The sequence below is a fragment of the Taudactylus pleione genome, unplaced genomic scaffold (assembly GCF_031769625.1).
Source record: "Taudactylus pleione unplaced genomic scaffold, aTauple2 ptg000026l, whole genome shotgun sequence".
In the NCBI taxonomy this organism is placed as follows: Eukaryota; Metazoa; Chordata; class Amphibia; order Anura; family Myobatrachidae; genus Taudactylus; species Taudactylus pleione.
Window position 1 is genome coordinate 41,997,539 of NW_028284428.1, and position 23,715 is coordinate 42,021,253.

Sequence of the window (23,715 nt, forward strand, 5' to 3'; positions counted from 1 at the left end):
ATGTAAAACTTGAATGCAGTCGCTGCAGAAGTAAAGGGTGACATATAAAGAGCTTCTCAGACATCGACCAATATTACTACAGAATAACAATTTCTACTCATGGCTCATTAACTGCAAACACATACTCAGTGCTAACACAATAAACCTCCTGCTACATAAAGGGTTTACCAGACTGTAAAAAGCGTAGGAAAATATCACTGCATGTACTTAATAATATAAGAGGAGTCTAATAACATCAATCCGCAGGCAGTAGATGGAAATATGATTATGACACCAGCCGCTGTTTTCATGTAAGCACATCAAATTAAAAGGCAGTGCCATTCTCTCAGCTATCAAAATAAAATGGTAGAAAAAAATTGTGCGATAATGTTCTGAATTTACAGTATATGATAAAGTTAAGAATGGTGGCACAATGATTAGCTTGCTGCCTCACAGCACTGAAGCCATGGGTTTGATTCGACTAAGGCCCAGTGTGGAGTTTTTATGTTCTCTGTTTGTTTGGGTTTCATTTGGATGCTTCAGTTCTCCGTGTGTGTGTGTGTGTGTGTGTGTGTGTGTGTGTGTGTGTGTGTGTGTGTGTGTGTGTGTGTGTGTGTGTGTGTGTGTGTGTGTGTGTGTGTGTGTGTGTTCATATGGTACGGAATATAGATTGTAAGCTCCACTGCAGCAGAGACTGATGTGTATGACTAACTATACTCTGTAAAGGGCTTCAGAATGTGTGTGCACTATAGAAAAAAATGGTTAACACATAAGTTCTTTATTCATAAATAAAAATAATATCCTCAACAGATTCCCCATAAAAGAATACAAACAGAATATACATGTATACATGGATATGGTAAGCATATAACCACCATACATAGTTAAGACATACAGGGAGGGATGCATCAAAGGCAAAAAAGCGGTCAAACCTTTGAAAATGGCATTTGGATATGCACATAGCTCTGGAGCTCAGTCCCGGTAGGCAAACCATCTACAGATGCCTAATAGAAGCCTATGTGCTACTCTGCTGAGTTTTTCCTGAGAGGGATCCACTAGGATCCTTTCCCAGAGTCCCCTGAGGCTTCAGATTAAAATAACGGTAGCGCACCTGGGATTCTTTAGCTGCTTCTGTGCTTACTATTTGTCTGTATGAAGGCGGTAATAAATAAATATGTAGGAAGCGCTTGACAGGATATATAAGCTGGAATGAGACTATGAAATGTGTGTTTAGAATGTAATTATAGGAGATGGTGTACCTGGGAACCACTAATTAAAAATGTAAATAGAAAAATATGATAAAGAAAATTAATATAAAGTATTTTCATTTTTAATTAGTGGTTCCCAGGTACACCATCTCCTATACACAATCAACACCAATTACAAATTAGTTCACACACTGCAGTGTTACAACTCATAATTACATTCTAAACACACATTTCATAGTCCCCTGAGGCTTGCACATGTGTTGGCCGATGGCCGCTCATGCGCAGAAGGACACCATAAACCCATAAGACCCCACTAAACTACCACTCTTTTTGGGAGAGCTGTCCTTTGCTTAAATGTTCATATACAATGCTGATATACAAGCAATCAGTGGCGGAATGCATCGCTTCAAAATGCGATCCTTAAGGCATCCCGCCCACAATCATAATAAATAGATCTGCCCATCTATGGAAAAACTTGGTTGTTCGTTTAATATATTCATCACAATTGTATCCCTTATGATGGTGTTCTCTAAAACCAAACTCTCTAAAACCAAACTGTTGGATGGATCATAATGGATGCGTAATGTAACTTTGCCTTTATTAAATATATCAATTCTTTAAGAACCTGAGTACTGTCCCATTTTTGTGGAATATTTTGTCGACAATCATGTTGGCACAGTCACGTTGACAATGATCACATCGACACTAATGAAATGTCAATATAATTAGAATGTAAACAAAAGATTCCTGGTGGTACAGAGGTGACTTACCCTATCCTCCCCTATCGCAGTCTAACCCCAACCCCACCGCCCCCTCTTCCATAGCCTACCCCAACCCCCCCTTCCAAAGCCCAATCCTGTCAGCATTTTTAAAATGTTGGCAATTCACACGTCAACATTCTGCAGATGTCAATTTCGAATCATAACTGGCATTGTGGTGACAACATTTTGATTGTCGTCATAATGACTGCATCCCCATTTTTCCTTACTTTGTTTTATGGTTATACCAAACAGAATGATATACCCGAGAAACATGGGACTAACCTTGGAACACCCAATGAAGATATGCATTTATGAATTTATTTTGAATGTAGATGGTGATAATTTTATTAAAAAGTGTTATAGTGAAACCAACTTCACGATCACGGGCCCTCTTTTGATTTTATGAAGATAAAATATATATTTCGGGAGTTCTCATTGTCGGAATTTGGAACATCATTCCTGAACCGGCCGACATGTATTTACAACTGGGAAGAAGGGGCGGTGAATGAGGAGCACAAAGCGGAGCACAAAGCAGAGCCAGCAGGAGCCCAGCACATATCAAATTGTAATTGCACATCGACTCTATATAATTGGAGTCGCCTCACGGCACAACACTATGGTGAGTGACTATCTGAACTATATGTAAGTTAGAAATAACTGAAAACTGGCCTGAGGGTAGATTTTGTGTCATTTTGTCACCTAGAAATTGCACCTACACTGTTATACCAGCCTAAACGCAGCCCTGAACAGAAATACTAGCCTACATTGAACACTTAATTCACTGTACTTTTGCTGGCAGGAATGTAGGTTACTTTGTTTTTACCCTTTGTCCAGAACCAGCTCATTGGGGTTTAAATCTGAAGACTGTATTTGGCCATTCCATGATTTGAAGCCTACCTCCCTGTTTCTTTTCCTCAAAGGTAGAATAATTTTGTTTAACTGTCGAAAACACTTGTGGCATTCTTTCTAAAATGAAAATCAGATTTTGTTCAGGAACATCTTCCTAACACTGTTGCAGAAGTTCCCAAATGTATGTTGTACTTGTAGTGTATGTAGACCCCAGAAAACAGGCATTGTTAGGTCGAAAAGTGTGAAATGCTAATTAAAGCATTTAACGCACACCAGCAGTACAATTGTAAACATGATAGTTTACAATACCCTTCATGTTTACAATTGTACTGCTGACACTTGTCTACATAGCAATGCCTGTGTTCCTGTATTTGCATATTACTTGTCGACCATCTGATTGTCTGCAAGATGTATGTATCCCACTTGTAGGTTTCTTTGCATTCACCCTTCTATCCATTTCATTCCAAACCAGCTTGATGGGGTTTACGCCTGTAGACTGTGCTGGCCATGATTTAAAGCCAAACATTGTTCTTTTCCGCAAAAGGTAGTTCTGACATAACCTGGAGACATGTTTTGGGTAATTTTCTTGCTGTAGAATCAACCCTTTACTAACTAGGTGTAGACCAGAGGGTATTGAATGGCACTGCAAAATGCTGTGGTCACCCTTCAGGTTCATGGTGCCAGTCATTTTGTTCAAGTCATCGACTGGGGATCCAGCAAGAGAAACCCAACCCATCATGCACCCTCCTCTATGTTTGTCAGTTGGTGTTTTACTAAATCTAAAAGGGCAATGCTTTAAAACAAAACACCGAACATAATGAGGAACCACCCTTGCACCTAGTCAACGGCGTACAAAAAATCTGCATGATGAACCAAAGATTTAAAATTCTGAGTCATCTGTCCATAAGACCTCCTTGCAGTATTCAGTAGTCCACTGGCAGTGCTCCATGGTGCTGACAAGTCTCTTTTTTCATTACTGCTGAACAGGTGTAATTTGGGACAGGAGGTTCCCAGAATGCCCTCTGTATTGGAACAGGTGATCCCCAGAATGTCCACTGTATTGGGACAGGAGGCCACTAGAATGCCCTCTGTAATAAGACAGGGATTTTCAAAATGTAAACATTCGATATAGTCCTTTTACCTTTGTTAATTAACCACTTGCCTGGTGTGCATTAATTCACAGTTACAAACAATGCGACCAGTCAGAAACACCCAGTGGGCAGCTGCTGAAAGATAATTTTCCAGCACCCACGAATGGCACAGGGACCTCCCAGCCCCTGTGCATCCCCATACCCTCCCCCAGCCCGGCAGTACCACCACGCGGTGGTTGCAGAGAGGAGCATCCGCTGGGAAAAATTTAAATAAACCAGCACTCACCCTCCCAATGTATACCTGGCGGCTGCTATGTACAATCGCAGTGTTGCGATCATCGATATACAGATATATCGCCAGTCGATATTGTTATAGATTTAAAAAAATAAAAATAAATCAGAAAATAGTTTTTTTGATACGTTTTAAATAAATGTTCTTGACCTAATTCAATCATTACAAAAAACCTGACAAATTGAGTATTTTTTTTTTTATATTAGCAAGTGTTATTACTGTGGTTGTTGCCAACTGTAAAGGAGAATTATGGTGCTACATGACTAAAAGCTTATAAAAACATGTATTTCAAAGGCCATTAAAACTGATTAAACTTTTCTTTTTAATCAGGTTGGTCATATGGGTAGTTGGGTAAAATGTTTGTGTGCACAGTATGTGAAAAGAAAGTACCTGGCACTCTTCAGCATATGTTTCAGGAGAATATTTTTTTTTTTTTTTTGCTGTATTCTGCTTTTGAAAAATATTTCTGATTTAGGAATTTTACACAATTTTCCTCTATTCTTCACATTTGACAACATTAGGACAGCAATGATTTTCCAGTGCTAACAGTCACTTAGATAAACTTCCCCACTATAATGTCAGCAATCACTTAGTGGTAAGGTCAGTCTTGACTATGATTTTGGAACTCTTGCAAAGGAAGTATAAGGTTGAGAGTCAAGACTATATCAGTTACAAAAATGTTAAGTTGCTGGTGAGTCCTGCTTCGTATTTGCACCCTCCTGTGCAGTACCCTTTTTTGTGTTCCAGACAGATCACCTGCCAGAAAATCCTGCTACAGCACCATAACATTGATGGGTATGAACAATGCTAATGCACTCCCAATAGCATACTGTAGGTGACTGTGTTTATTATTATTAAAGAAAAAAACAAAATAAAAAAATTCTGACTGCACGAGATTTGCTCCACATGAACGAATATATACAGCTACTGACATTGCCAGTGGATAGGTACTTATAAATAAAGTAAGCGGTAATACCTTTATAGCACTGCACTATATCCAACATACCAAAACAGGACTGCCTCACTTTATACCGCATACCAGCTGATTAACAGGACTCCCAGTGAGAGCTTTAGGACTCTAATAATATGATTCGACGATTTTTTAGAGTGTCGTCTGAGACATCGGCGTTTAATGATACATACATATGGGGTACAACCATCCTATTGGCTGTTATAATTATATATGTTAAGTACCAATTAAGTAATTGATATTAGCACCTGCAACAATACAGTTAATATATGTAAACAAATGTGTGTATGTGTGTTTAGGGCATTGGGTAGAACACTGGAGTTTTACATTTCCATTCCCTTTCCTTTTACAAATACTAATTAAAAAAGGTTTGAGGTAAAAAAAAGCTTGAATATCAAATTTTTTTGTATTATCATGTATGTTATCTGCATTACTGCAAGGTACTGTACCATGTTTATTGGAAAATCCATGCACTGTATTTCAATGTATGTGTGTCACAAAGTTTTTGCAGATTTCATATAGTTTACTCTAAGTGGGGAATGTATGAGTGGGGAATGTAATTAAAACAAAACCATGCTAGGTATTTTGTAATGTTGAAAAATAAAAGGCTGTATTTCCTAGCATGAGAGCCTGGAAAAGTTTGAAAACACACATGCTAAATTGAAAATTACTTAACAACTGACTGGATAACCATTGAAGTAACAGTGGCGGCATTAGGCAGATTACCCAATGGCATTAGGTAAAGCAGTTGCAAATAGGAATGGGGTTACTGGAACCAATAGGTTTCATCCCCTATGCCTTTGTATGTTATTATTAGCAATAAAAAACTCTAGTAAAAGCACAATGATTTTTAATTATTTTTAATAACAGCTGGTTAGCAGGGATGCGGTCACAATCCCGGTGTGCGGGATGCTGGTGCTGAAATCCCGACACCTGTCAGAATCCCAACGGTAAGTAGTGGGGTTGGGTGTTAAGGTTAGGCACTAGGGAGAGGGTTAGGCACTAAGGGAGGGTATCCTAACCCTGTCGGGATGCCGGCGCTGAGGTTCTGACCGCCGGCATCCCGAGCGCCGGCATCCCGTACCAAACTCGTTAAGGAGCCTTCGATGTAGCCTCTGGTACAAACGAATGTGAGTAGATTAAGAGTATTGGCTCCCATGGTTGTGATAGACGGAAGAGGAGTATTTATTGACTAAATGTGTTTTATATTCCAAAAGTACTCCTTTAAATAGGCAGCATAGTGGAACCACTGTCAGCATTGGCTGCTTAACATCACTGGGGTAAAAAATTATAACCATAAAATCAAAAGACTGCGAATGCATACATGGGAAGGTAAAAACAGCAAAACAATACAAAAAAGTAAATGGCAATCTTCATGTACACATGCATGAAGACAGATACATTTGTTAGTAGCCCAATCACTTGAAGGCAACTGAGGGATGGTAAAAAACTCACTGATGATAACTGCACTTGCTAGCAGCTTCTTTTTGGCTGATTACAGTTTGACCTCTGTAGCAGATATTGTATTGTTTGATTTTGTGAGTAAATGTAAGGTTTTTTTGCTTTCTGTCATAAACAACAAAGAAGATTATACTTAATATAATATGGAGAGGTTTTAACTTTTTTTTTTTTTTTTTAAATTATCAAACTTAATAACAAATGTGCATGGTTTTGAATATGCACAGATGTGGTTCTCAAAGTCGGTCCTCGGGACATTGCGCAGCTCACGTTTTCCAGGTCACCCAGCAGGTGCACAGGTGTATTCATTACTCACTGATACATTTTAAAAGATCCACAGGTGGAGGTAATTATCTCACTTGTGATTCTGTAATGGGGGGTATCCACTTAGCGATATACAAATGACAGCACGATTGCGACATTGCAATCATGCTGTCGTTTGCATAGCTAGTGATGTGCCTAGACTGAACGTTTACTCGTTCAGTTCCGGCACATCCCTCATCCCCGCACATGCAGAACCTGACGAGATCGTCAGGTTGACCTGCATGTACGGGCGATGTCAGAAGTGACCCGCGGGCACGCGCATCGCGGGTCGCTTCCGTCCAAAACATGCCCGATGCATGCGCGATTTGCAAGCGATTGCACGATAACTACATCGTTATCGTGCAATCGCTTGTTTAAATCGCTTAGTGGATACCCCCCTTTAGGAGACACGGAAAACATGCACTGTTTGGGGTCCTGAGGACAGGAGTTTGAGAACCTGTGCTGTAGATATGTTATTTGTCATCTAATGTAATTTGCACAATGTAGACATTTTGGGGCTGATTCAGAGTTGCATACAAGACCAATTTGCTGATGGATATAGCAATTCTTCACACTGCACAGTCATCTGAGCTTGACATATGCAACAATGAGCAACTACATTGTATGCATTTCAATCCCATCTAAACTATTGACTGAATGGGTTTAACAGGTCAGCAATGGGACATTTGCATGCAGGGTATGTTTTCTGAGGGCATGTTGTGGGTGTATAGTGTGGGCTCCGCCGAGATGATTGTATACAGAGAGCCATCTAATTTTTGGCACATCTTGTGGCTGGTACAAATGCGCACTGTTACTGATGACGGATTTCTGTAGATAGATGGATGGGGCTGTGCAGTCGCATAGATGTGTGCAAGTCTGCATAAAGACAAATATCGGCATTTATTTCCATGCAGACAACATGGCTAACATGCATGCACTCTGAATCAGGCCCTTCATTTTAGTACACTTAAGGGCCCATGCAGACTAGCATAATTAGACACATGGTTAAATGAATTTTCCTTCTATTCACACATGTAATCTAGGGGAAAGGGAACTAATGTAGAATCTTACAGAGATCATTTATTTCCATGTAGTGATGCTGCTAATGTGGAAAGTCCAAGCAGCTCTACTTGCTCCCATATTGCCCCGTCATCCACATGCTAAGGTCACAATGTACACAAACACCAGCATCTCTCTATAGAGGTTGATGATCTTTACTTTGCTTTAGCTTGAATTAATGTCCATCTGCACAAACACTAAAATTGGTCCCTAATCACATTTTCATTTTGCGCATTTTGTTAAGTGTTATCGTAAAATTTAAGAGGGATTTATTTTTAAAGGGCTACCAAAGCTAAAACATAAGTTGATGCAGTAAAGGCAACAAATGTTGTTCACATATGTGGTAAACTTTTCAGATCATGACAGAAATTAGAATGTTTGACAAAATGTAAAAAAAAAAAGCAATGGTTTAACAATGAGCTTCAAGGCAACCTATCTGCACTGTATTTGTCAAACTCTATCAGGATAAATAAAAGCAAAATGCATTGAAAACTAAATATTCTTGATGTTCAAACTGTATAGTAATGACTAATTACTACTAAACTGGGTTGCAACGCGTTTCCCAATTCAGTAGGTCACCCGATGTCTGTGGGAGACCAGCAATGCTTTCCTGGCAGTGTGTCGTAAAGGACTCCTTTCCATGAACGTCTTATTCACCTGAATGGAGTTAATAAATTAGAGAGGCCAACAAAGTTTACAGTTGTTGAAGAATTTTGGAGAGCATTGCTGGATCATTACAGACATCATTGGACTAACTGGATTAGGAGGAATGCCCCAACCCATACTACCATGCTATTCCATTCTGAAATAAGCAAAAGTGTTGCAGACCGTCACATTTATGAAGGTAGTATATAGAACAAACTATTAGGAGTCATCATTTAATAAAAGAATACAACTAAACATGAGCATTCCATTAAATTCGTATATAAACAGTTAGCATTTACTTTGCAAGAAAACATACCTGAAGAAGTTGGGTCATCTGAAAAGTCAGGTAATTCCTCAGGCGGATCCCCATAAAATGAGTTGAATTTGTGGCTAGATACGGCAGCTAAAACAGCTCCCTGGGTAAGCAAACACATTGCATACATAAAATATTTTATATATGACTACCATCAACACCATCCAAAGGTAAATGCAACATCCAATCAATATCATAAATCTACTGAAAAGAAAGTGGTGTATTTTTTGGATTGTACAATATGGATTATGTGGTCTATGGTTTATGGCTAGAATATGACTCAACAACTCTTGCAAATCAAGAGAAATAATAGCAGATCTACATTGTCAGGTCTAGGTATTAGGAATGAGTCCATACACAACAAGTCTAAACACAAATGTTAGAAATGTGTCCATTGAGATGCGCAAAACTCGTTTTACTGGAGCAAATGTAAGATCTAAATTGCCAAGATAAAATCTAGTACGAGGAAACTCCAAACCTTGAGTAGGTTAAATAAAGATAACAGAAGGCTGAAATTAAGCTTCAAGGCGTTTGGACCCCAAGGCCATGGCGAACAATGACTGATTTGTGATATTAGCAATTTCAAAGTTCTTTTAGGGGCCTTTTTGATCCTTAAATTGCCTCCCGCCTTCTCCTCTAGATAGCTTTTCAAACATCCACGAAAAAAACAGATAGGCAGTTTTATTAATTTTTGAGTGTGCCTTACTTTAGCTTGGTTTATGCTGATGACTGCTATGGGGGTTTAGCGACACTACTCTGCCGGTTGAGTAGACCATAGATTGCTTTAAAGTAGGGTTGATCACCAGGTAATGTGTGTGAATGAGTTGTTTGGAAGTTTAGTCAAATAGCTGATCATTGCTTGGCCACCGTACCTTTTTTCTTCCCCATTTGTCAATTAAATTGTAACCATTCAAAACACCAATACCTGTTTCTGTTTACTTCTGTGCTTTTCTTTTTAAGGGTGGGATAAGAGATGCCAGCGCTGTTTTCCCAGCGGTCAGAATCCCGCCATCAGCATCCCGACAGGGTTAATTATGCTACTAATGACTATTATCTATGGGGATTGGACTGACTACTGTATGGACAAGGCTACAACAGTGATGTAAATCTGACCAACATAATTGCCTACACATTCAATAAATGTAATTACCCAAACTACTACACACTAACTTTAGCGTTCCCACTAGGCTGTTTTAGTGGGGCGCGGCACCCTGCCCTCCAGGAGGAGGGCAAAAAGCGCCCTGCCCTCACAGCCTGCGGTTGCCGTTTTCACCTGCGGGACTCAGTGTCCCGCGGGTGGAGAAACATGCGGTGTCGTCCCGGTCACCGCCGGAGAATAGACGCCGGGCGCATGCGCCCCACATCTATTCTCCCTTTCTGCAGCGCTTGGGGGCTGCCCGGCATGTCCGTAAGCGCCAGGCACGCCCCCAAGTATGACGAAAAGGGGACGCGTCTTATAGACACGCCCCCTTTTCATGAGCACGCCCTTTTCGGCGCGCGCACAAGGTTGCCCTCTCTCTAGCTCCGGCGCTCTGCCTGCCGCCGGAGCTAGAGTTAACACTAGACTTACAGTAGTAAATCCATACATAAAGGATGTGACAACAGCTGAAAGGTAGCCATTACAGTGAAAGACAATATAATCGCTATAAAAAGAACGAATACAATTTTTGTATGACAAACAGTATCCCTTGTCTAAACTTACTTCCACAGCAAATGGTGATGTATTGCATAACAAAAACAGCTGACAGTGGTTTTCATAAAATTAGATATGATACAGTCATTTTGCCTCCCTCTTACACCATTTGCAAAATGCTTTTAAGCACAAAATGCATGTTAAGTCTATATGGAGCAGATTTCTTATAGACAGTAGAACATATGGAACTCTTTTACTAAATGCATGAATACTGTATATTAACAGTGTTTGTATTATTGTTAGGAACTTACAGTCAAAGAACTCAAATGTGTATTGAAGGTTACCTGTTCCAGTTATTTGTAGTATCTTTCTTGTGTTTACAGTCACTATTTTAACTTTTAAAAACAACCTGCGCCCAAAGGGACTGCAGCTCAGTCCACACTCAGGAGCACCACTCCTTCAAATAAAACAGAAAAAAGACAATATGAGTGGTCCAAAGAGCGCTGTCCCTCACAGTTCTCGTCTTCTCTTATTCGTTCATGGATAGTGTAATGATCTCAAGTGAGGAGAATAAATGATACGCAATTATATTCCAATGATAAATCAATTTTTCCAATGGTCAGTGATGAGTCTAGAAAGCACTCACCTAAACTAGGTGAGATGCATTCATATAAAGGTATCTTTTGGATCCTCTAATCTGGTCACAAATGAATAGACACTTTCCAGCGTTTATTCCCCTCTGGGAATGGACACACCTGGGATCAGGTATAGGCATTCCACAAAAGGTATCTTTTAGAAACCAGGACTGGTTAGACCTACATCCCTAAAGATAATGACTTTCGGTTTGGAACAGTTAACACTGCACTCTCCCTCACCGCAATAAAAGAGCTCCGGTGACGTGGTGGGATATTAAAAAAGTCCTCCTAACGCGCTTCTTCTGTCCTGCAGGTGAGTCCATTCCCAGGTGAGTCCATTGCCAGAGGGGACTAAGCGCTGGAAAGTGTCTATTCATTTTGTGACCATATTAGAGGATCCAAAAGATACCTTTATAAGAATGCATCTCACCTAGTTTAGGTGAGTGGTTTCTAGACTCATCACTGACCATTGGAAAAATTGATTTACAATTGCGCATCATTTTTTCTCCTCATTTGAGATCATTACGCTATCCACGAACAAATAAGAGAAGACGAGAACTGTGAGGGACAGCGCTCTTTGGACCACTCATATGGTCTTTTTTCTTTTTACTATTTTAACTTTTGGTATAGTTTTTGTGGAATCTAATTATTTGTGATGGATTACTCCAATACTACTATACAAGTGTATTATTAAAATTGCATATCTGTAAAGGTAAAAGTGTCTGATATTATCCACCTTTTCTCGTTTTCGCAATGTGCAGTCGGGAGTTCCCGATTGCACCACTGTGTTACTAAAAATGCAAATATCAGAAAATGTAATATGAAGTTAAGAAAATAAATGGAACTTCTACCCTACATGAAATCAGTCATATCCAGACAATTTCTGTGCATGAAAGAGTGTTAACTGAAGGTGCATCTTCCCCCAAATTACCTTTTATGAACTCTTAACAACAGTGGTGCTTCAATTACTTTTATACTTTACTAGCTGATGTACCCAGTTTCACCCAGTTAGACCTTAGATATTTACCATTTCCATCTCATGACTCCAACACATTCTTCACCTCTGCAGTAATGCATCCCCCTCCCTCCCTGCTATAGTAAGACATTAACTTCCCTCACCTGTGTACTAACACATTCCACTCCCTCACCTCTGTAGTATCACATTTCCCTTCCTCAACTGTGCAGAAATACAATCCCTCCCTCACACCTGTAGTAACACATTACCCTCACTCACCACTGGAGTAACACATTAAACCCGCTCATCCCTACCTCACCCATATTGTAACACATTCCCTTTCCTCACCCCGTAGTAACACATTTGACATTCAACTCCCCCATCTGTGTATGAACACATTCCCCTCCCTCACCTCTATAGTAAGACATTCCCCTCTCACTGCTGTTGTAACACATTTTCTTCTCTCCCACCTCTGTAGTAACACATTCCCTTCCCTCACTATTCAAGGGGCCACACCAACTGCCAGCGATTCTTGGCAGCACTTGGGGTGACAGTTGGTGTTTGAATATTGAACTATGTTACAGTCTGGATGAGAGAGTCAGGCTGGACATTGCACAGGAAAAGGAATCTTCTTAGGGAGTACCTAATTTATATACACACACACACACACACACGCACACACGCACACAGTGCGCCTTGCAAAAGTATTCACCCCCCTTGGCTTTTTACCTTTTTTGTTACATTACAACCTGTAATTTTTTTATTTTTTTTATCTGAATTTTATGTTATGGATCTGCACAAAATAGTCTAATTTGGTGAAGTGAAATGAGAAAAATATATATAAAAAAAATCTTTATAAATAAAATTCCGTTTGTGCATATGTAATCACCCCCTTTGCGATGAAGCCCCTCAAAAGTTCTGGTGAAACCAATTACCTTCAGAAGTCACATAATTAGTGAAATCTAAGTGTCACATGTTCTGTCAGTATAAACACACCTTTTCTGAAAGGCCCCAGAGGCATCACACCATGAAGACCAAGGAGCTCTCCAAACAAGTTAGGGACAAAGTTGTTGAGAAGTACAACTCTGGGTTGGGTTATAAAATAACATCAAAATCTTTGATGTTCCCCAGGAGCACCATCAAATCCATCATCATCAAATGGAAAGAACATGGTACCACAACAAACCTGCCAAGAGAGGGCTGCCCACCAAAACTCACAGACTGGGAAAGGAGGGCATTAATCAGAGAGGCAGCACAGAGACCAAAAGGTAACCCTGAAGAAGCTGCAGAGTTCGACAGCAGAGACTGGTGTATCTGTGCATGTGACCACAATAAGCCGTACACTCCCTAGAGCTGGGCTTTATGGAAGAGTGGCCAGAAAAAAGCCATTACTTAGTGATAAAAATTAGAAGACACGATTTGAGTTTGCCAAAAGGCATGTGGGCGACTCCCCAAATGTATGGAGGAAGGTGCTCTGGTCAGATGAGACTAAAATTTAACTTTTCGGCTACCAAGGAAAACACTGTCTGGCGCAAACCCAACACGTCCCATCACCCCAAGAACACCATCCCCACAGTGAAATATGGTGGTGGCAGCATCATGCTGTGGGGATGTTTTTCAGCAGCAGGGACTGGGAAACTGATTAGAGTTGAGGGAAAGATGGATGGTGCTAAATACAGTGATATTCTTGAGCAAAACCTGTTTCAGTCTGCCTGTGATTTGAGACTGGGACTGAGGTTCACCTTCAAGCAGGACAATGACCCGAAGCATACTACTAAAGCAACACTCGAGTGGTTTAAGGGGAAACATTTAAATATATTGGACTGGCCTAGTCAAAGCCCAGATCTCAATCCAATTGAGAATCTGTGGTCAGACTTGAAGATTGCTGTTCACAAGCTGAAACCATCCAACATGAAGGAGCTGGAGCAGTTTTGCCTTGAGGAATGGGCAAAAATCCCAGGGGCAAGATGTGGCAAGCTCAGAGACTTATCCAAAGTGACTTGCAGCTGTAATTGCGGCAAAAGGTGGCTCGACAAAGTACTGACTTATGTTATGCACGCTGAAGTTTTTTGTTATGTTGTCCTAAATGTTGTTTGATTCACAATATAAAAAAACCCACAACTTCACAGTTGTAGGTATGTTCTGTGAATGAAATGATGCACACCTTCAAACAATCCATTTTAATTCAAGGTTGTGAGGCAACAAAACATGAAAAATGCAAAGGGGGGTGAATACTTTTGCAAGGCACTGTGTATATATATATATATATATATATGTCATCTTACATGGACGAACATCATCATTCCTGGACTTTTGTCCAGGAATGATGATGTTCGTCCATGTAAGATGACGTTTTGCCTCTTTCTGAGTTCCGTTTTTTTGGAGGGAAAAATCCGAACTCCACATGCAAACTCGAACCTATCCGAGCCTGCACATCCCTAATATATATATATATATATATATATATATATATATATAAGCACTAGCCTACTCATCGTTGCCGAGTTATTATTAATTTCTTTCAATGATGCTAGGTCAGTATGCCTACTTAGAGCCGTGCAGGCAGAGTGGTGGCCACACCTTCCCTCTCCTTCAGTCCACTGGGGTCCTCCGAAGCCTGTCAGTCATAAGCTCCGCCCCCCAAGATTAAACTAGGAGCTGATGCTGGAAAAAGCCCAGTAAATTATCTCTATAAAGGCCTCCCGAAGAGTAGAAAGGATTGGTGTATATAGCCTGTGTCACTCGGAGCATCTAAAAGGAACATTTCAGTGAAAACCTGGTCAAAATTGGTTCAGTAGTTCTTGAGTTTATCATGAACATAAATACAAATGAGATATATACATACATACATACACACAATTCCAAGAACGACACGGCACTCAAAGGGCTCTATTCAAGATGTCAAACACCAAGTGTATTTATAACCAGATAAGTCAACGTTTCAGGGCACCTGCCCCTTCGTCAGGACACGTTTACATATTTGGGAACTATATAACTATATTCAATGCCAAGAATACAGACATATGAAGGATGTTGTTACATTTACAAACAACAAAGACCAAATAATTTATTACGCTGTCTTGTTCATTTAAGACCACTTATAGAAATAGCACTTACCTTTAATTTCCTCCTTGCATTAAATTTTCTTAGCTGCTCTACAGTTTCTGGCAAGTGAATCTTGTATGCATAGCGATCTCTTTCCTGTCATAGGTAAAAGTTGTGTTTATTCTACAAAATAAGTGACCAATGCACATAAAACATGTTCTAAAACATTTTGGGGGAGATGTAGCAACCTAAAGAAGAAAAAAGAACTATTGCACCTATATAGCGCTCCCCAGAGGACAAATTCACATAAAAACAAGTAGCAGGAGATTGGTTGCTATGGGCAACTTTATCCCTCCTACAGGTTGCTACATCTGAATAAAAAAGTGCAATAATGAATGCGCAATAACAATGAGGTGCAGCTAAGGTGCAAAAGAGAGAACACACCCAATTAGTACTCAATAATGACCAAAAGAAGAGAAAAAAAAATAAAAAGAACTATTGCACCTATATAGCGCTCCCCATAGCATGCTATGCTTCTGATGAAGGACCTTTAGGTCAGAAACGCGTTAAGCAGTTCACTTGGAGATTGTTTTCTGTCGTCCCAGAGGACTGGAGGAACGTGGTTGTCTATTGCCTTTCCAGATGGGGTATCCGGAGACCTTGCCTGTATACCATCTGGCTTCTCAAGACTCACGGACGTGCTATATTGCCTTCAGGGATATACAGATATGCCTTTGTTTCTTCTATGTTTGTAAGTGTTACCGCCAATAAACCTTTGAACATATAAAGGACTACTACACTATATATTTTGTTTCTCTCCTGTATATGCATGTTCCTTTCCATATTGGATCTATGAAACTAAGCACTAAAGGAGTGGAAGGATACCCATATTCCTCTTGCAGGACCACCAGCTCCAATATTGGGGCCCTTCATTATGTTTCTATAGGTGAGTATATATTCCTTGTTCATCTTGTGTGTTTTTCTCACAGGGTGTTATGTTTTTATGTGAATTTGTCCTCTGGGGAGCGCTATTATAGGTGCAATAGTTCTTTTTTCTTCTTTTGGTCATTATTGAGTACTAACTGGGTGTGTTCTCTCTTTTGCACCTTAGCTGCACCTCACTGTTATTGCGCATTAATTATTGCATTTTATTCAGCTGTAGCAACCTGTAGGAGGGATAAAGTTGCCCATAGCAACCAATCACCTGCTACTTGTCATTTTATTGACTTTGCTAGATAAATAATAGCTAGAAGCTCTGCGTTTTAATAAATCTCAGTTATCACCTTTAGTGACTTTTTTTCTGTACAAATTTAAAAATGCCTTACCCTGACAACTACTATGCAAACATTAGGGAAAAATATAATTTCCTGTAATGGAGAATAACGAGGGTTTTGTTTGCTGCCGTTATTATTCATTACTTATTCTAGGACAATTTTAAAAACATGTAATAAACAAGAAACTGCATTGTGAGGATATAGTGGAATTGAATGCAACTAACAAATGTAAAAGAAAAAGTGACAATATAATTCCATGGTAAGTCCCAAATAATTCAGCGTGAATCAGCCACAAAAAGTTAGTTCCTATGCTTTGTTATTCATATACTTTTGAATACACACACATCTTTTTGTCTTTTGAGAAATTAGCAGAGTTGAACTTAATGTTGGAGCCCATGCTGCTACGATTTCATGTACTATGACTTAGAATATTTGTTAAATATAGAGAAGATGGATCATGCAAAATTTATCTGATGCCTGCATTTTCTCAGTACACAGAGACAGAAGAGGCTCTCTGGAACAGAAACTTTTACATCAGCCTACCTTCAGCCAGGGATGATTGAGTGCCTCGTAGACGGTTATTCTTTCAGCAGGGTCCAGCATAAGCATGCGGCGCACTAGATCTTTGGCACTTTCAGATATATGGCTCCACTGCCTGGGATTCATCTAAATAATTGGAAGTACAAGAATAAATCATTTAATTTACCAAATAGCCCAGCCATTATGTGTGTTATACATAAAAATATATAGGATAAAAAAAAAAAAAAAAACACTTTTTTTTTTTTTAAACAATCATTAAGTTGTATTGGGATTAAGACATAGAATAAACAGCAATAATTCCATCTGATCAGCCCAACCCTCAAACATATTGAGAACAATCTATTCTTGTTTACTGTCATTTAATGTTAGAATGTCATTATGCAATACCATAGAGGTAGGGAAGGGTGTGTGCACTTGTGGGAGGGTAGGGGAGGGGGGATCGGTGCTCAATACAGAGTTTCAAACCAATCACACATGACTGAGTATTCTACACTTTAGGCAGATATTAAGACAGTACTCACACCATAGTGCCCCACCTATTCATTTGCCATTCCTGGAGCAATGTATTAAAATCTTGGCTCTCATGAAAGATTCGTTAAGATGGTGTACTCCGGTCATTTGTCTTAAATGATCAAATCAAACCTGTGACCTACATGGCCACCCATACAAGAGTCTACATTGAACAGGTAGTTTGGCAGCAGATAGCATTAGCTTATGTAGGTTTGTCTTCTGGTTCATAAGGTGGCCATACACGGTGAGATTCAAAAGTTGGTCAGATCAGTTGTACGATTTCCCTTGAAAATTCTTCCCATCAGATACAGGACGATTTGTATTTAAAATGCAACTATTTCACATAAGACCATACGATTTGATCAATCACATCACATAATATGTGTCAATTCCTACACGATCAGTTGACATCTCTCTGGAAAACCATCTGATCTGCGATAAAACTAGACGACGGCGGGGACGCGCATCGGGGTCGCAGAAGACTCAAAATACAACTATTTTCAAATGATTGGTCTGTCCAATCTGTAGAAACTGCCCAAATCGTGTGATCAATCGCCCCGTGTATGGTCAGCATAACAGTGGCCATTCAACAGCATCAACAACTTACATCAGAAGTGTTTACAATAAAACATTAGGCTGGGCGTCCCAGCAAATCAAAGGAACGCAGCTGCCACCATGACTGAATGTGCTAACTCTGATAACAATACATCAGGTTAAAATTGTGGTGGTCCGTAAACAAAATTTGAACAGTGGGGACTATGTTTGAAGCCAATATTTAAATACCTGATTTGATGGATATTATTCTAATACATATTTAGATTTTATAGACCAGACAAGGTGGGAGCATGGCAACGGGGAGACCCATGTAACATGTCTTGTTTCCCTGCATCCAAGTTAGTGGGAGCAGCATGAAGCATTTAACAAGGGTAATAGCAGGAACTGCTTCATTAACAATGTTTCTAATCTGGAAGGGCATTGCTGAACTGCTGACAGGTGATGGTGGGGTTAACTAGGCTCAAGATCAATCTACAGCCAGCAATGCTTGCCAACAAAGCACAAGTCATGATTCACCCTCTCCAATAGGAGCAGATCTACAAACCCATTTTTATGCTAAATTGTACATTATTTTTCATAAAAATTGTTGTTAAATGTATGGAGAGTGATATATTTTTACATTCATTATTCAAAAAAGGACAGCTGTGAAATATTTTGTAACCTTTTAAAAGTGATGACCTAGTTTTGAGCCAGCTTATAGCTACCAAGCATGCTAAAACGGCAATCTGATTAAACACCAAAAGTTCCTCCAGGTTTGTTGCCAAATCATTCCAAATCATTGGTGAGATAAAAACCTATAAGGCTACATACAAGTATATGCAAGAACTGTCCCTAAAAATTATTCTAGTGAACTTCTAGGTAAGGCTAAGAGATACAAAAAATAAACAAAATAAGACACTTACAGATTTCTGGAATATCTTATAAAGAGGTGATGGTCCTATTACTTATTTCCCCATTTAAACTTTGAGAGCCACATTGATTCAGACCACTTATAACCCCTTTCAGACATAGGGCTGTATTGAAGTAGCAGCAAAATGTTTGACAAAAAACAGGCAAAAAAAACCTGGGAAAAAAGTTTTCTCCATACCAGACCAGGAGGAAAAAAATGCAAAATCCCTATTTTTGGCTAAAAACGTGGGGATTTCTTTCAGAACCCTTTGGGGGTGACCTTATTTCCTGGTCTGGTATGGAGAAAACTTTTCTCCACTTTATTTTCACTATTTATGCCAGTTTTTGGTGAAAAACAGGCGTTTTCGCCGCTAATTGAATACGACCCATAGTGAGATTCCCAGGTTTTTGCCGGGACTCGACCAAACTACCAGGGTCTCACTTATGTCTGAAAGGCGCCCCTGCTGTTGACCAGGGATTTTCCCAGTACTTACATCCCGGGTAGACAATCCAGATTATATGTAAAATGGTGCGACCCAGGATTTTAGAATCTCCTGATTGGCCAGCCAGGGATGCATGATTATGACATCAGCGGCAGCCAGAGAAAGGCCACAGAAACGCTGCACACACAGAGAATAGTACCAGTGCCAGTGGTGACAGTGGGAGGAGGAGAACAGTGCCAGTGGTAACAGTGGGCAGAGAACAGTGCCAGTGACAGTAGGTGAAGGAGGCCAGTGTCACTGAGCGGAGGCGGCCAGTGCCAGTGGTGACAGTGTGCAGAGGAGAACCGTGCCAGCAAAGCGTCCCCCTCTAAATGACAAAACTGAAAAACTGTAAAACACTGAAAAACCCATCTTATGTCTGAAGGGGGTCGACCCAGGTCTCAGGTGTAGTGTGAAAGGGTGTCTCGAGCAAATCCCTGGAATTTTGCAGAGGTAAAAGAAAAAAACGGAAATTCCCAGGTTATATGTCTGAAAGTGGAATTATTCCGCTTTCAGACCAGAACCCCAGGTCATTGAACACAGGTAACAAGCCGTGTCACAGTGGCTTGAAACTTATTCACACAACAGGCTGGACCCGGGTTACTGGCAGAGCTTCTCCTCTGCCGGCATTTGGAGATTATGTCATCTGCAAGCGCCGGTAAGCCGCCTCTGACACTGACCGACCCGTTGTGCTGGCTGCAGGAACCAACGACAATGACATCACAACTTCCCAATTGGTAAGTGTGTATGCTCACCAAATCAGTTGCTCAGTCAGCGGGGTGGTCGGCTACAGTGTTCAAACTGTCTTTAGTGCATGCTTTTATACACTGTACACATTTCACTATTTAAAACCTTACTTAAGTGGATACTTCAGAAACCTTGGGACTCTCTCACAAGCAACTATATCCTTATTACTGCCCAATTAACTTAATATCATGCAAGTACTTTTATAATATTTCAATGTCAAGTGCTTTCCTAAACAACCATTGTATAGAGTTAAAGTTATCCATTTAAAAATCATACATAAAAAGATACAGTACATACAGAAGTGCTTCAGGTCGCATGCAAGGTCGCATCACGTGTCCGCACTGTCCCACAGCCGTCGTGCACCCCAGCTTTAGAAGGGGAGATCTGTTCTGCATAAGTGTAGAACGGATCTCCTTAACCCCCCCTCCCCCCTGCAGTGATAAGGCAGTCTTAACACCAACATCAATGCCAGAATCACAGCCTAGATTTCAGTTCGAATGGAGTGCATGCGCTGGGGACAGAAATGCGAGGAAGGGAAATTAGTTGGCATATATAAAACAGTTAACATGTAGCCATGCAGCATTCATAATACATGTAACTCCATCACAACAAATCAGATAGCAGTTTAGAAACAACAGTTAAAGTATTCTGGATCTTTCCATAACAGCTGGAGAGCTGCATGATGCCTAGCTATGCTGCATTTACACTGAGAAGAAGCAATTTTTCATGCAATAATGAAATAATGTCATTTCCAAGGAATGTCGCCTAATAGTGCTAGGCGTCCAAGTGCAATAAATTAAGCAAAAGCATCCACTTTTGTTCAAATTAAATATAAATTAAATATATTTTAAAATACCTTTGGTGGTCAAAGGAAATTTAACCCATTCACTGTCAAAGCTCTGGCTTTTTGCACATATGATATAACTTGGTTATTTTTCTAATTTTTGTTTAGATCAATAACAAAAATGCATTGCAGCCTGAAACCAGCAGATATCGTGGCCATATACTGAGATATGTCACAGTGCATGGCCACACAATATCTGGGTTCCTCCCCGGGGGAAATAAAGGGCGGGCAACTGTGGCAGCGCACACAATGCAAGATGTGATCGACCAATTATCAGATTAATCTGGCTAGGAGATTTTTTATACCCGTCCATCCGATCGATCGCAGCCATACACTATACAATTATCGCCCAATCCACCTGTAGATCAAGCTGATAATTGCATAATGTATGCCCAGCTATAGATATAATCTACAGATGTGTCCTTACACAACTTTGATGCCGTCGCAACAAAAAACTCCTCTCAGTGCGCCAGGTCCCATGAGATTCTGCTAGCGCCAGGCGTCTTTTTTTTGCAATGTGATTAGACTAGTATGCACCAACAGACTGTGCTGAGTTGCACGTGACCTGCCAGTTCACTCATGCCAAGCAAGGTGCATGTGGTGTCAGTTTCGTCACTATGGGGATGCGGGTCTCACCGGGTGTCATCCTCGGAAGGGGTAACAACAAAATGAGGGCTCCTCCTCAGTGACAAGAACTGGGTGCTGCAGTGTGACATTCTCCTGCAGCACTTGGCTCATCTCACAAAGTAGGAGTCAGCAGTGAAGGCATAGTCTCCGGGGACAGCCCAAATGAAAGCGGGAAACTACCTTAGGAAGGTAACCTGCCCTGGTATGAAGAACAGCTCTATCCTGATGAAAAATCAAAATGGGGAGAGTGACAAGAAAGGGCTGCAAAACCTGCGGTTAGAGGAGATAGCAAGAAGAAAAACTGTCTTTGCTGTCAGCAACTTAAAGTCTACGGATTTCAGGGGTTCGAATGGGGGAGCCTGTAGAGCCCTGAGAACCAAAGTAAAATTCCACGGAGCTTCCGGAGGGACAAAGGGAGTCTGAACCCTCAGCACACCCTGAAAAAATGTCCTAACATCAGGCAGTGCGGCGATACTTCACTGAAACCAAACAGAGTGCAGATGCCTGAACTCTCAGGGTGGCCAGGCGGAGACCTCGGATCTAACCCAGCCTGAAGAAAAGCAAGCACTCGAGAGACCCTAAAAACTTGAGGATCAAATTTTCTATGTTTACACCACTGAAAATCCTAGTGCCAAATTCTGTACTAAATGCGGGCACAGGAAAGTTTCCGCAAAATAAACATCGTCTGAATTACAGAACTGGTAAAACCCTTGGCTCTTAAGATGGAAGATTCAAGAGCCACACAGTCAAAAGACAGAAGTGAAGGTCTGAATGTTAACAGGTCCAGCCTTAGAGGAAGAGGCCATGGAGTGTCTATTGAGAGACTCTGAAGATTGATGAACCAATGGCATCTGGGCCAAGCAGGGGCTTTTAGTATTACTGGTCCGTCCTCCTGCTTGAATTTTCTGATGACCCTTGGGAGAAGGGAGAATGGAAGAAAAAGATACACCACCTTGAAGTTTCACTTCACTGCTACAGAGTCCGCAAACTCTGCTACGGGATCCCTGGTTCTGGACCCGTACCTGGGGACCATGTGGTTGTGGCCTGAGGTCATGAGGTCTACCTCTGGAAGTCCCCACCTGTCCACTAGGCTCTGAAATACCTGTGGATGAAGAGCCCACTCCCCGGCATATATATCCTGCCGACTAAGGAAGTTCGCTTTCCAATTGAGGACTCCTTGTATGAATACTGCCGGGATTGCTGTAAAAGGACGTTCTGCCCAGAATGTCTGACACTTCCGCCCATGGCAGCCCGACTTCGCGTGCCTCCCTGATGGTTGAGGTAGGCTACTGCAGTGGCGTTGTCGGACTGTACCTGGACAGGCCTGCCCTTCAGTATATCCTGTGCCTGAACGAGTGCTCTGAACACTGCACGCAGTTCCAGGATGTTTATGGACAGGAGACATCTCCGATTTGGGAAAATCAGCCTTCACAACCTTCTGGCATTTAAACCCCGGAACCGTCCTAAGCTCTGGCTGCTCAATATCTATGTTTAACACAGCTTTGACAGCCCTAATCAAGGAGTGAGCATCTGCTGTAAGAAAATGGTCTCCTCTCCTGAGAGAGACTCTTGAGAGGAGCCCTGTATGTCCTCCTGTATGCTGACCGCCTTCTGTTTTTAGGCTGTACCGGCCTAGCTGCTTGCAGCATCTGCTGAAATGCAGCAGGGGACGAAGCCATGCTCTGACCTGAGTGGGCATAAACATCCAACCAGGACGGATGCATAGGAGGCATAAACATAGTAGGTTGTAGCTGCTGACGGTACCCCATAGTAGGGGCCAGCAAAGATGCAGATAACTGGTTTACAACCTGCGCAATGATGTTGGAAAAGGAAGCCCAAGGGGGCTACTGCCCAGGAGCTGGTAGATTTTGACTGATGTGGTGACTCCTTGAAACAGTGACCACATAGTCCATTCTGTATGAAATCCTGGGGGACCAGTCCACCTGACAGGTCATACATGAAACCAGCACAGGGGCTATCGCCTCCTGTTTTTCACTTTCTTTGGACATAACAATATCCCTAATGTGATGCAGAGTAATATAATACAATGTG

General features: G+C 41.0%; 1 protein-coding gene across 8 annotated transcripts in view; it reads right to left on the reverse strand.

Annotated features, from left to right (window-relative positions):
* CASK (calcium/calmodulin dependent serine protein kinase) overlaps positions 1-23,715 on the reverse strand; it is a 450,595-nt gene that overhangs the window by 174,559 nt on the left and 252,321 nt on the right. For all 8 annotated transcript variants that reach the window (XM_088451724.1, XM_088451721.1, XM_088451720.1 and 5 more), the window contains 3 exons: positions 17,014-17,136; positions 15,269-15,352; positions 8,932-9,031 (listed from right to left, as the gene is read on the reverse strand). In XM_088451724.1, coding sequence (XP_088307850.1) covers positions 8,932-9,031; positions 15,269-15,352; positions 17,014-17,136 — 307 coding nt within the window. The remainder of the gene's footprint in view (positions 1-8,931; positions 9,032-15,268; positions 15,353-17,013; positions 17,137-23,715) is intronic.